This window comes from Dipodomys merriami, unplaced genomic scaffold (assembly GCF_024711535.1).
Source record: "Dipodomys merriami isolate MVZ:Mamm:240054 unplaced genomic scaffold, mDipMer1.0.p SCAF_138, whole genome shotgun sequence".
Classification (NCBI taxonomy): domain Eukaryota; kingdom Metazoa; phylum Chordata; class Mammalia; order Rodentia; family Heteromyidae; genus Dipodomys; species Dipodomys merriami.
In genome coordinates this window covers 2,422,695-2,435,079 of record NW_027202693.1, presented here as the reverse complement: position 1 = coordinate 2,435,079, position 12,385 = coordinate 2,422,695, and the positions used below count along the sequence as shown (strand labels likewise).

Below are 12,385 nucleotides of genomic sequence, written 5' to 3'. Positions count from 1 at the left end.
GTGCTCATGGCTAGTGCTCTGCCACTATAAGCCACAGCTCCACGTCCGGTTTTCTAGTGGTTAATTGGAGATAAAAGTCTCACAAACTTTCCTGCCCAGACTGGCTTTGAACTGCAATCCTCTGATCATTGCTCAGTTTCCTGAGTAGACAGGCATGAGCCACCAGCACCTGGCCCACTTTATGTTGTTAATGCTTCCATCTTTTGTCAGTAGAATTAATCACCAGGTTCCTAGAAAGTAGAGACCCATGTCCGAAATAGTTTTGTTGTCCCAGTGTTGAAAATCAATCTCTCTCTCCCCCCTCTCCCCTTAGTCTCCCTCTCATCTCTCTCTCCCTCCATCTCAGGTCCATGCAAATGCAAAGTCAATGAAGGTGTGTGTGTGTGTGTGTGTGTGTGTGTGTGTGTGTAATTTCATATTCAAATCACACCCATGAGCAGACTACAGGAATCCCCACAAAGCTCAACAGAACACAGATCAAGGGTCACACTTAGCTTGCCCACACTTTTAGAAAGAGGGATCCATCGCGGAGAGAGGTGGGGGGAGAAGATAGAGGTGGGGAGGGAGGGGAGGGAGAGCGCTTACCAGGCCCGCCAGGCCCACCAATCCCACCAAAACCCTACCAGCCTGCTGACAGCTCACAAGCCCCCCCCTCCAGCCCAGTCCCACCCCCCCACCCCTCCAATGCCAAGCTCAGCTTTCAGCTTCAGTTCGGGCGGCCGAAGCCCTGATCTCACTTCTTTGCCTGGTTTTATTTTACTTGTGTTTGTTGTTGTTCTGAGAGTTGGGCATCTGCCCTCTCTTTCTCCTTCCCCAGCCCCCAGAGTCTCCCCAGCTCCGCTACTGCGCATGCGCCCTGCATCCCTCTCCTCCCCCCCCCCCACCTTGGGTACCAGTCGGAGGAAGAGATGGAGCAGCGGAGCTGTCAGGAGCGCCCAGCCCCTTAAAACGCTGCTGGCTGGACCCGCTTCTCTCTCTCTGCAGCCCGAGGCAGGGATGGAGTAGAGGGGGAAGGGGAGGGGGAACCCCTCGACCTGCAAGGCGGGGTTCAGCCATGGAGTTAAAGCAATCTTTATCCACCCATCTGGAAGCCGAGAAACCTTTGAGGCGCTATGGGGCGGTGGAGGAGACGGCGTGGAGAGCGGAGGGCATCGGGAGATGTGAGTGGTGGGGAGGGGGGGTCCAGGCGTGGGGGGGTGGGCCCCCCATCCCGCGGGACACCGCCCTCCCAGGCTGGCTGGCGGTGCCGGGTGCGCAGGGATGCCACAGCCCGCTCTCCCTGCGAACAAAGCGGCAGCCTGGGCTGGGCTTTGCCCAGGAATCACCAGGCAGCTCAGCCTGGCCCAGGGCTGGACTTCCCGAGCCCCAGGTCTCCCCTGCACGGATGCTTGCGCGGGGGGGGGGGGGGGGGGGGGGGGGGGGAGGGGTGGTGGTGGCTGGAGAAGGGGGGAGTGTCCACGGAGGGGGCAGGGGGAGAGGGGAGGAGGAGGTCAGTCCTGAAGACACCCCCCCTCCACCTTTCCTTCCTCCTGGAGTTAATTTCTGCCTCTAAAACAGATCTGCTGTGTGTATCCTTCTCTTAATGGTGCTTTTTTTTGGGGGTGGGGTTGTGCACAGCATTCCCAAATAAAGGATTTTTGTTTCTAATGAATAGGACACAATAGCTGAAACTCAGCTAAAGGGGAAAGGCAGCTCCCCCCAAGGGCCCAGGGCTACCAGCTGCCCCTGCCAACCTCCCACACCTCCCCTGCTCCCGTGTGCCCCTTCCCCCTGACTATCAGGGTGAGAAAGACCCTCTCCCTTGCCTGGGACCCCATGGCTCCCTGGAATGACCCTGGGTGACCTGGCTCAGTGCTGTTCGCTAGCACTAAGGGTTCTGTTGGGGAAAGTCTTGGAAATGTATTCCTTTTCCGGTCTCTACCTGGAAGAAAATGTGTGCATGTGTGTGCATGCACACACACGTGTGTGTGTGTGTGTGTGTGTGTGTATGTTTGTGCATGCTTGCTTTCTCTATCTCTGGTACCATGAATTCAGAGTATCTTCTTGGACTGGCTGAACTGTATTCAAGTTGAAAATCACACTCCAATGTGTTTGTTTCTCTCCCCTGCTGTGAGGGATGCCATAATGCTGTCAACCTTTTTCCTTCTTTTCTTTTCTGTCCTCCTTTTTTTTTTTTTTAAACGTTTTTATTTTTGGTCAGTCATGGGGCTTGAACTCTGGGCCTGGGCACTGTCCCTGAGCTCTTCAGCTCAAGGCGAGCGCTCTACCACTCGAGCCACAGCGCCACTTCCTTTTTCTTATTTTTAAAAGATGGGTCCTTCCTCATCTTTTTCTTATCCTTCCCAAACTCTTTGGCGTTGGTGCTTTGGCATAACTGATGCTCTCTGTGGCTCACAAGCTCAAAATTAAAACAAGGATGGTCACCTTTTACAGTTGGGTTAACATCCCCTGCAAAGAACCTTTAATGTAGCATCTCCTTGAACTCCCCAAAGCAGCTCCTGTGGAATTCTCACTCCTCTGGGCCTGTCTGAAGAAACTAGTACCTATTAGGACACTTGACTGTTCCGTAGCAGAGCCAGGATTTGGGGCCAGGTTAGTGAGAGTCCCAGAAGCTGACCATTCGCTTTACAAGTATGCAATCTTCTGGAACAGTGCTGGGCTTTGCAGAGAAAAAGCTAGGCAGCCTGAAGACCCAAGAACACCAGGAAGCCCTGGTTTGAGACCTCACTCTCCTCCACGTGAACCATGTGATGTTAGATGTGTTTCTAAGTGTCCCTCTGTCCCTGTTTTCTGTAAGTAGAGATAATAAACCATGTCTACCTTCTGGATATATTGGGAACAGAAAAAAAGAAGACTGTGTATGGAGAGCTCAAAATAAGTGCCTGATATATATTATTAACATTCTGTGTGCATGTGTAAATTATTACATAGATTACAGAATACATACAGTATTTACTATAGAAGAACTTTCTTTGATCCTTCCCAAAGAATCACAGAGAGCCATCTCCAGAACTAGAACTGCTGTGTTGGACAGTCCCTAAATAAACACACTTAGAGCTTTTTGGTTTCTCACCATTTTATTAGGGAGAAAAAAATCAGAGCTAAAGAAAAACTGCAGCCAGCACCCAATTGTTACCAGTAGCCCCTGAGGATTTTGTACTTCTGATTCCGAGGCTACAAACTGTTAAAATTTAGGAAGAAGGACTCTGTGTGTGTGTGTGTGTGTGTGTGTGTGTGTGTGTGTGTGTGTGTGTGTGTGTGTGTGTGTGTGTGTGTGTGTGTGTGTGTGTGTGTGTGTGTGTTGGTCCTGGGGCTTGAATTCAGGGCCTAGGCACTGTTCTTAGCTTTTTTCACTGAAGGTTGGCATTCTGACACTTAAGCTGGTTAATTGGAGATAAGAGTCTCACAGCCTTTCCTGCCCAGGCTAGCTTCAAACCGAAATCCTTAGATCTCCGCCTCCTGAGTAGCTTGGATCACAGATGTGAACCACTGGGCACCAGGCTTGGAGGAAAGCTTTTCACTCTTCCTCTTCTAAACCTTTAATGATTCTGAAGCTTATTTCCCAGGCCAATATAAGATCACAGAGTTTAATTTGCCTTACACCACTCCCCAATCTATTACCTCCTTTTCTTCATTCAATTTTTAGATCTCTTCAAATCACAAGACCAAGTCCCATTTTTGAACCATAAATCTGGCAAGTTTTGGTCTCTAGGCTCTTCTCACCTCTGCAAGCATTTTTTTTTGTTTTACTAAAATAGCTTTATAGGAGCACACAACTCACAGAGGATCCATTCCACAAATCTGAGCCTCTATTTATTTATTAACGAAGTGTGAAAATTAATACGATCAACTCAAGGGCATAACAGTTACTGAACCAATGCACCAGTGCAGGAAACACTGGAGAATAGAAATCACCCATGAAAAAGAAGACATATTGTTAACTCTTTTAGGCAGGACATCAAATATGTATAAATTAAAAAGAATAGAGCTGGGCACTGGTGACTCACACCTGTAAACCCTAACTACTCAGGAGGCTGAGATCTATAGATCTCAGTTCAAAGCCAGCACAAACCCCACACCTCCCCCCCAAAAAAAAACAAAGTCCGTGAAACTGTTATCTCCAATTAACCAGCAAAAAGCTAGAAGTGATGGGTGGCTCAGTGATAGAGACCAGCTTCAAGCAAAAACAAACAAAAAGCATGGTAAGCACCCAGGCCCTGAGTTCAAGCTCTAGTACTAGTACACACACACACACACACACACACACACACACACACACGCACACACACGCACACACACACGGAGAGATTGTGTAACATGAGTTGTTAATGAGTTGTTAATGCTGCATCAGATGCTGTCCTGCCTGTCAACTACTGCTTTTAGAGAAGAGCTGATATGATGCGCTATAGCACCGTTTGAACTCTGAAGTGTGGGGAGGGGAGTTTGCTGCTCAGTCTTTGGAGTGTCCATATGTGGACATGGCACTTGTACACGCTCCCTCAGGCCCAGTGCTTGTCCTAAGAAGTCTTGAGTGAGAGACCCCCAGCAGTGTTTGCAGAGATCCTTCCAAGGTTGCCAGCCACAGATTCCCATCGCTGCCATTTACCTGTAAGTTTGGGGTACTGACTGTGTACACACCCCACCTGTTTTGTGGGGAATGCGTGGGGAAAGGCTTTTCATCACCATTGGCTTCTTGGTTTTCTGTTGCAATGCTGGGGAAATGGAACCAGGGTCTCGGGTGAGCCTCTAGGACCTTTTTTGTATTTGAAACAGATTCTAGGCCATTGTGCTTAGCCCTGTTGGCAGTGATTTGGGACAGCAGTGACATTGTTTTGTGTTATTGTTGTTTTTTTTAAATCTTGTATTGGTTTTTTTGTTGTTGTTCTTAAAACTCAGTTGGAAAAAATGCACAGTGACATCTCAGTGTGGTGAGGTATAGAAAAATACTGCTTGCAACCAACTGTGATGAATTGAAGGAGACATGAAGACAAGGTGGCTTTTGGGAAAACCGCCGGGCTTCTGAGAAGCGTGATTGTGGGGGTGCTGCGGTCATTTCTTGGCAAATCTGAATGTCCCTTAAAGGAAGATGGTCGGGACAGGTGTCTGTGCTAGCCAGGTCAGAACGCCAAGAGGCAAGAACATCAAGCTAGAAGTAAATGGGCTGGGAAGAGAAGGCGCAGGCAGCAAGCTTTCCCCAGGCCCAAGGGAGATGACTGTTATTTAAAAGTCTAAGGATGTGTTCAGACTAGCAAACAGATCATTAAATGCGCCGGTGTTTCCTGCTTATAAACAAGGCAGAGCCAGAAATAATATGGATTGTTTGACAATCTATGTATCCCAAATCTTCTTAGTGAAAGGTTTCTATTTGTTTTCATCTGTGCAATTTGAGATTGCTTTTACTATTTTACTTTTAGTAATAGTATTCTGTGTGTGTGTGTGTGTGTGTGTGTGTGTGTGTGTGTGTGTGTGTATGTGTGCGAATATGTGTATGCTGCTACTAGGGCACTGAGGGCTTGTGTGCTGTCCTTTAGCTCTTTCATTCAAGGCTGGTGCTCTACCACTTGAGCCACAGCTCCACTTCTAGCTTTTTAAATTATTTGGTCAGTCATGGGACTTGAACTTGGGGCTTGGGCCCTAAGCTCTTCTTCTCAAGGTTAGTGCTCTACCACTTTGAGCCATACCACTACTTCCGTTTTTTTGCTGGTTAATTGGAGATCAGTCTCACTGACTTTTCTGCCTGGGCTGGCTTCAAACTGGCTGACTTCAAACAGATTGGGAGGACCACGGTTCCAGGAAAAGCCCAGGCAGAAAAGCTTCTCAACCCATAGCTGGGCACAGTGACGTCCACCTACATCCCAAGCTACATGGGAAGCTGAGATTGGGAGGATCGTGGTTCCAAGATAGTATAGGCAGAAAAAAAAAATTAGAGATACCTCAGACGGACACCAGGTGCAGCTGTGCTCGTCTATCAGCCCAGCGATGACCGAACGTATAACATTGTCAGACCATGGCTCAGGCATCCACCTGGTGGAAAGTAAAGCACTCTATCAAAAATAACGAGTGAGCCAGGCGCCAGTGGCTCACACCTGTCATCCTAGCTACTCAGGAGGCTGAGATCTGAGGATCACGGTTCAAAGACAGCCCAGGCAGCAAAGTCTGTGAGACTCTTATCTCCAATGAACCACTAAAAAACCAGAAGTGGTGCTGTGGCTCAAGAGATAGAGCGCTCGCCTTGAGCTGAAGAGCACAAGGACAGCACCCAGGCCCACAGTTCAAGCCTCACAACTGACCAAAACACACAAGCAAACAAAAATAACAAGTGAAAATCAGGGATGGAGGCGTGGCTCAAGTGGTAGAGCACCAGCCTAGCAAGGACAGGCCAGGAATTCAAATACAAATAGGGCCAAAAAATTGTGTGTGTGTGTGCACATGTGTGCGTGTGTGCGTGTGTGCTGGCACACATGAGTGTGTACATGACAATCTCGGTCAGGTATCATGAGGTATATCTATAATTCCAACTACTTAGGAAGTAGGGAAGATAGGAAGATCACAGTTTGACACCAGCCCTGGGTACAAGCACAAGCTCCTACCTGCAAAGCAAAGGAGTTAAGAATGAGGAGCGGGGCTCAAGTGGTAGAGTGTCTGCCTAGGACCAGACACAGAGAAACAGAGACAGAGACACAGAGAGAATGAAAAGACATGGCAGTCCCTGCTCCGGTGGCTAGATAACTCGCTCTGCAAACTATTAGGAAGCTAAAGAGCAGGATTGGAAGCATGCGAATGTGGTGATTTAGTCTAGGAGGTAATTTTGAACAAATCCACTGATGTTTTTTTTATAACTTTGTGCTTCGTTTTAAATAAGCGTTTGCTTCTAAATGTGGTCATGGAAGGACAACAATCAATGGAGCCTATTCCTGGCCTCTGATTAGTTCTTAAACACTTAGTAATAGTAATGGCAGAGCATGAGTTTAGCTGAGTTGAGCTCAGTCAGTTCTTCCAACAATCTCTCTGCTTGGTGCAGGATTCTCATCCCCTCTTTGGGCAGCTGGGGTTTGGGGAGTTAAGAAGTCTCCTGTGGTGCTTTCTTGGACACCAAGTGCTTCTGTCTGCATCTGCTATCCTTGGTACACTGCTGGTTGTTTTTTAAAATGGAAGCCCGGACTGCGATCCTCTTATTTTAGGCTTCACATCCTATCTGAATGACAGCCACACCCCACCCAGCTATTGGTTGAGGTGTGTGTGGTAGTCGTGGTGGGGGGTGTTCTCATGGACTTTACCTGGAACCATGATCCTCAGATCTCAGCCTTCCAAGTAGCTAGTATTATAGGCATGAGCCTCCATGCTCAGCCAAGGTTGGCTTTCAGGGGGAGACTCCAGACAGGAAGCCAGGAGGAGTGTTTATTTGCCTTGAGCCAGAAGGCTGAGTAGAATTTCCAGAGGGGAAGGGAGGAGGGAAGGGCATGGGGGGTGAACTTGCAGCCGGAGGCAGGAAGGATTTCAACCGCCAGAGTCCTCAGTGAGCCCGATTTTTGTTTGCTTTTATTTCCTGCTTCTTTCCCCCTCAGCGTAATGAAATCTGGCTCTGCTGGCTTCTGGGTTGTGGGAGTCTGGGGGCCTGTGTGGTTCCCACGTGATTCCCTGTTACAAAGAGGAGCTGGGGATGGGAGTCAGCACAAGTAGAAGTTCTCAGACCACTACTCACAAGTCCCTCTTTAAGAGCCAATTCATGGGCTGGGAAGGTGGCTCAGTGGTAGAGCGCTTGCTTTGCATGCATGAGGCCCTGGGTTCAATTCCTCAGCACCACATAAGCAGAAAAAGCCGGAAGTGGCGCTGTGGCTCAAGTAGTAGAGCACTAGCCTTGAGCCGAAGAGCTGAGGGACAGCGCCCAGGCCCAGAGTTCAAGCCCCACAACTGACAAAAAAAAAAAAAAGAGGCAATTCATTCTTTCCTTAACTGTTCATTTGTGGAAGAGGCCTACTATGTAGTAGCTCCCATGTGGGTGCCTACTGGGTTTCCTTCCCAACACTGCTGCTTCCTAGTGTTAAACCTTGGTTTTCTCATCCTTGAAATGGGCATAGTCAGTCCCATCGTTCCATAGTGAAGTAGGGGAACTCTGGCAGGGTAGCATCTACCATATACATGTCACCAAATGGTACTGAAGCTGGCGGGATTAAGTCCGTTCAGGGTATGTGGCAACATGCACAGAGCAGGCTGAGGAGAAGCTGCTGGTGGCACTGCGTCGAAGAGCTCAACTAGATGGGCTCCAGAAAATCCAAGATGGAAGATCACTACAGTGCATGACATGAATTACGTTTCCAAACAGGTCATTCATTCATTCACCTATTGGTCTATCTGTCCATCCATCACCAAACCATCCATCCATCCATCCATCCATCCATCCACCTATTCACCCATCCATCCATCTATCTACCCACTTACCCATCTATCCATCCATCTACCCACCCACCTATCCATCCATCCATTCATCCATCAATCTACCCACTCATCCATCCATCTACCCACCCACCCATTCATCCATCCACCTACCTAACCATCTACCCACCCAACTATCTATCCACCCACCCACCTATCCACACCCATCTACCCACCCCTACATCCATACATCTATCCATCCTCCATCCTCCATGTATCTGTCCATTACATATTAACTGATGGCCTTGTCTGTAATACCCTTGTAGGCACAGTAGCATTTGGAATAAGGGCCAGATGATCATTGAGTTCTGCTGATTTTAGGTCTAGTGAAAATAGTCCCTGTTTCCAATCACGGAGACACAGGCCCTGAAAGATCCTTTCTCTCCCAGTCCTCCCAAAACAGAATCAAGGCCGCTGCCTCACCCTCATAGCTAAATGCTGTCGAGAGATTAATTCTGTTATTTTGCCACGGGAGCGTGTTCGCTGGCCTTTGAGATGAGTCTTAATAGGGTCAAGCGCGGCTTTATGGGCTAAACTGAGAACAATTATGAGCCTCTGTCTTGCTGCAAGGCCGTGTCCAGAGAGTCTGAGTGCCCGCTCCTGTGCATTTCCCAGGCCCAGGCTCCAGAGCACTGCCCAGCCCTTCGGAGCTTCACATTCAATCAACCAGCTTCTCATTGCTGCAGCAGGTACCTGCTAATCCATGGAGCTGAGGTGCAAATGATTGCATGGTGTTTGGTAAACTTCCAAAAACAAATCATCAGCCGGGCGCTGGTGGCTCACGCTTGTAATCCTAGCTCCTCAGGAGGCTGCAGTCTGAGGATCCTGGTTCGAGGCCAGCCTCAGAAAAGTCCTCATGAGACTCTCACCTCCAATGAGCCACTCAAGAACTGCAAATGGAACTGTGGCTCAAAGTGGTAGAGCACTCGCCTTGAGCAAAAGAGCTCGGGAACAGTGCCCTGAGTTCAAGGTCCACAATCGAGTTGGCTGTAGTCTCGCTTCATGGCTTTGATGGCTGTTTCTTGATGTGACAGTTAGATTAACACTCTCCGTTAGCATGACTAGGCATGGCCTCCCTGACCTTTAACCTTGGGCAGCGGTCTCTGGGGATCTACCTCTGCTTAGCTCTTTCTGTGTTTAGATGAGTGACACAAGTAAAGCATGTGTCTCCTAGCTCATCACCACCACGTGTAATACCCTGGATCATTCCCAGGGCATCCTGATCACACACACAGAGAAGAGCAGAATCGACTCGCACAGGGCTAGCGAGACCACACAGGCTGGAGTGGAGTCGCTTAAAAAAAAAAAGAATCCAGTAGCCACTGTGTTTGGCTGTGGTGGAAGACAAACAACTTTCGTTGTTTAGTTGGTTTTGTACCAGTTGTGGGGTTTGAACTCAGGGCCTGGTCGCTATCCCTGAGCTGCTGTGCTCAAGGCTTAGTGCTCTACCACTTGAACCACAGCTCCACTTCTGGCTTTTTGGTGTTTCATGGGAGATAAGAGTCTCACAGACTTTCCTGCCCCAGCTGGATTTGAACCATGTTCCTCAGATGTCAGTAGCTAGGAGTATAGGCGTGAGCCAGGCGTCTGGCTCACAAACAGGCTTCGAAAAGCTGAAGGAGGAGACTTGGGGGACTAAGGAGGGGACACTTAGCCAGGCCTGTTTGCTCACATTCTCTTTTTTGCCAGCCCTGAGGTTTGAACTCTGGACCTGGGCGCTGTCCCTGAGCCTCCTTGTACTCAAGGCTAGCACTTTGCCATTTGAGCCACAGCATCACTTCCAGCTTTTTCTGATTGATTGGAGATAAAAGTCTCATGGACTTTCCTGCCTGGGCTGGCTTTGAACTTCGATCCTCGGCAGCTAGGATGACAGGTGTAAGCCGCTGCTGCCCGGCTTGCTCATATTCTTGATGCCCTGTGTGGACATTTCTTTCCTTTGGGGACAAGACAGGACACCTGTCACATGTGAAGGTCAAAGTGACCTTCCTTTGCTGCTTTCTCAAATGCCAAGGTGCATATTTTAGGGTAGCATGTTACAAACCTCAAATCTTTAGCTTTCCTGGCTTTCGGCATCTCTGTCTTTAACCTACTTGGGATATTTTATCTGAGTGTGATTCACAGAGCCTGTGACCTTGAGTGTCTGGCTGGCGTCATTAGCGTGATGCTTTTGACTCATCTGTGTTGGAGCAGATATCAGGGCAACTTATTGCAAAATCATATTCCACTTAGGATTGGAACATGGGTTTATCCACACATCTGTGGGGGGGGGGGAGAGGGGGAAAGGGAGTAACAAAAGATGGAATCCACAGAATCACTAAGCTACACCCCAAGCACTAAACACTTGAGTTCCAGATTCAGATAGTCAAGCCCATCTTAGTTCCAACGTAGTTCCTAGTTCCTACAGATGTCTCCGTTTTCTGTGTACACAGGTACACACACACACACACACACACACACACACACACACACACACACACACACACACACACACACACACACAGAGGCCATCAAGAGGGTTGGACATGCTCAGGATGGAGCCAAGAGAAACACAATCACAAGCTTTGTGATGTGTAAAGAGAACTCTCCCAAGCAACAGGGATTTGCTTTTCCTGGGTGTTCCTCCCCAGTAAGTTTCCCACTTGCTACACCGCGAAGGAGGAACGGTCAGTTCCACTTTAGAACAAAGGAAATGCTGCAGGAGGGTGACCAGAAATACCCGCCACCCTGGCTCTGGGATCGTGATCTGGATGTGTGGAGAGCCCGGCTGACGCTCTAACCCCATCCCCAGGTGTGCTAGGAAAGGAGAGAAGCCAGCCAGCCAGTCACCCATCCATTGCTGGCGAACAGCAATGAGCAGTTCTTTTTGATGAGGTTGGGGAGAAGGAAGGACACATTGGTTATTCTTTCTTTAATGTTCCCGAATTCCTTGGAACAGAGCTGTACTGAGAAACGAGGTATTCCAGTTGTCTGTCTGTCTCTGCACTCCTTGCTATTACTTTGGCAGCCTGACATGGAGTAAAAATGGTTCATGTTTGAGGCCGGCAGGGCATACGTGCAAGACCACCCCATCCCAACCAAGAGCAGAGAGTGGTGGCATCTGTCTGTAATCTCAGAGATTGGAAGGATTATACTGGCAGGATAGAGGGGGGCAGAAAATTCCATGAGACTCATCTCAACAGAAGAAACTGGGTGTGATGGCATGCTATAGTAGATAGCGTTCCAGACCCAGGCCTGGGCAGATATGATCTCAAAATAACTGGGGGGGGCGGGGGGAGGGAAAGCTGGAGTGCTTCTCTCCCAAGTGTGAGGCTCTGAGTTCAATCCCAAGTCATTTCTAATACAATCACCTTCCTCCTCCACCTCGCCATTACAATCCGAGTAGAAATCTCAGCACAGGGGCAGGCGCTTGTCCTAAGGACTAATAAGAAATCCAGTTGAACCCATTTGATCAGACTGAGTTGTCTTCCTAAGAAATGACTTTCTCCACCCAACCACGCGTGACCCAACGCCTGCCTGCTCTCCCTAAGCTAAATACCCAATGGGACGGAGACGATGAAAAAGGCACGGATGCCGCTATCAACCTTCACAACCATCGTCATCACCGACGAGGGAGATGCACGCACCATTCATGATTTGCTGGGCCAGCCGCTGTGGTCAATGTATCCTCTTTTGCTAGAAAAAGGAAAACAGGATGAACTGAACTGTCTGTATGTAGCTCACGTGTCTCCCAAAGCACCAGCCCACTGTGTGCTGTAGAAATTTACCCATAGTTCCCACGAGCCAGGCAGTAGGAGATGGAGGCCCATGAGAAGAAATAATGTGTAATAGTTGGCCTTCTGTTGTTATGACAAAATCACCAAGATGACAAACAACTTAAAAGAGTAAAGGCATATATATATATATATATATATATATATATATATACATATATACACACACACACACACACACA

General features: G+C 48.6%; 1 protein-coding gene across 1 annotated transcript in view; it reads left to right on the top strand.

Moving 5' to 3' along the window:
* The first annotated feature begins 890 nt into the window (after window positions 1–890).
* The window catches only part of LOC138825607 (bMERB domain-containing protein 1), a 44,007-nt gene continuing 32,512 nt past the window's right edge, over window positions 891–12,385 (top strand). Inside the window, exon 1 of the mRNA XM_070020302.1 lies at window positions 891–1,160. Within this exon, the coding sequence (XP_069876403.1) occupies window positions 1,055–1,160 (106 nt within the window). The 5' untranslated portion in view covers window positions 891–1,054. The remainder of the gene's footprint in view (window positions 1,161–12,385) is intronic.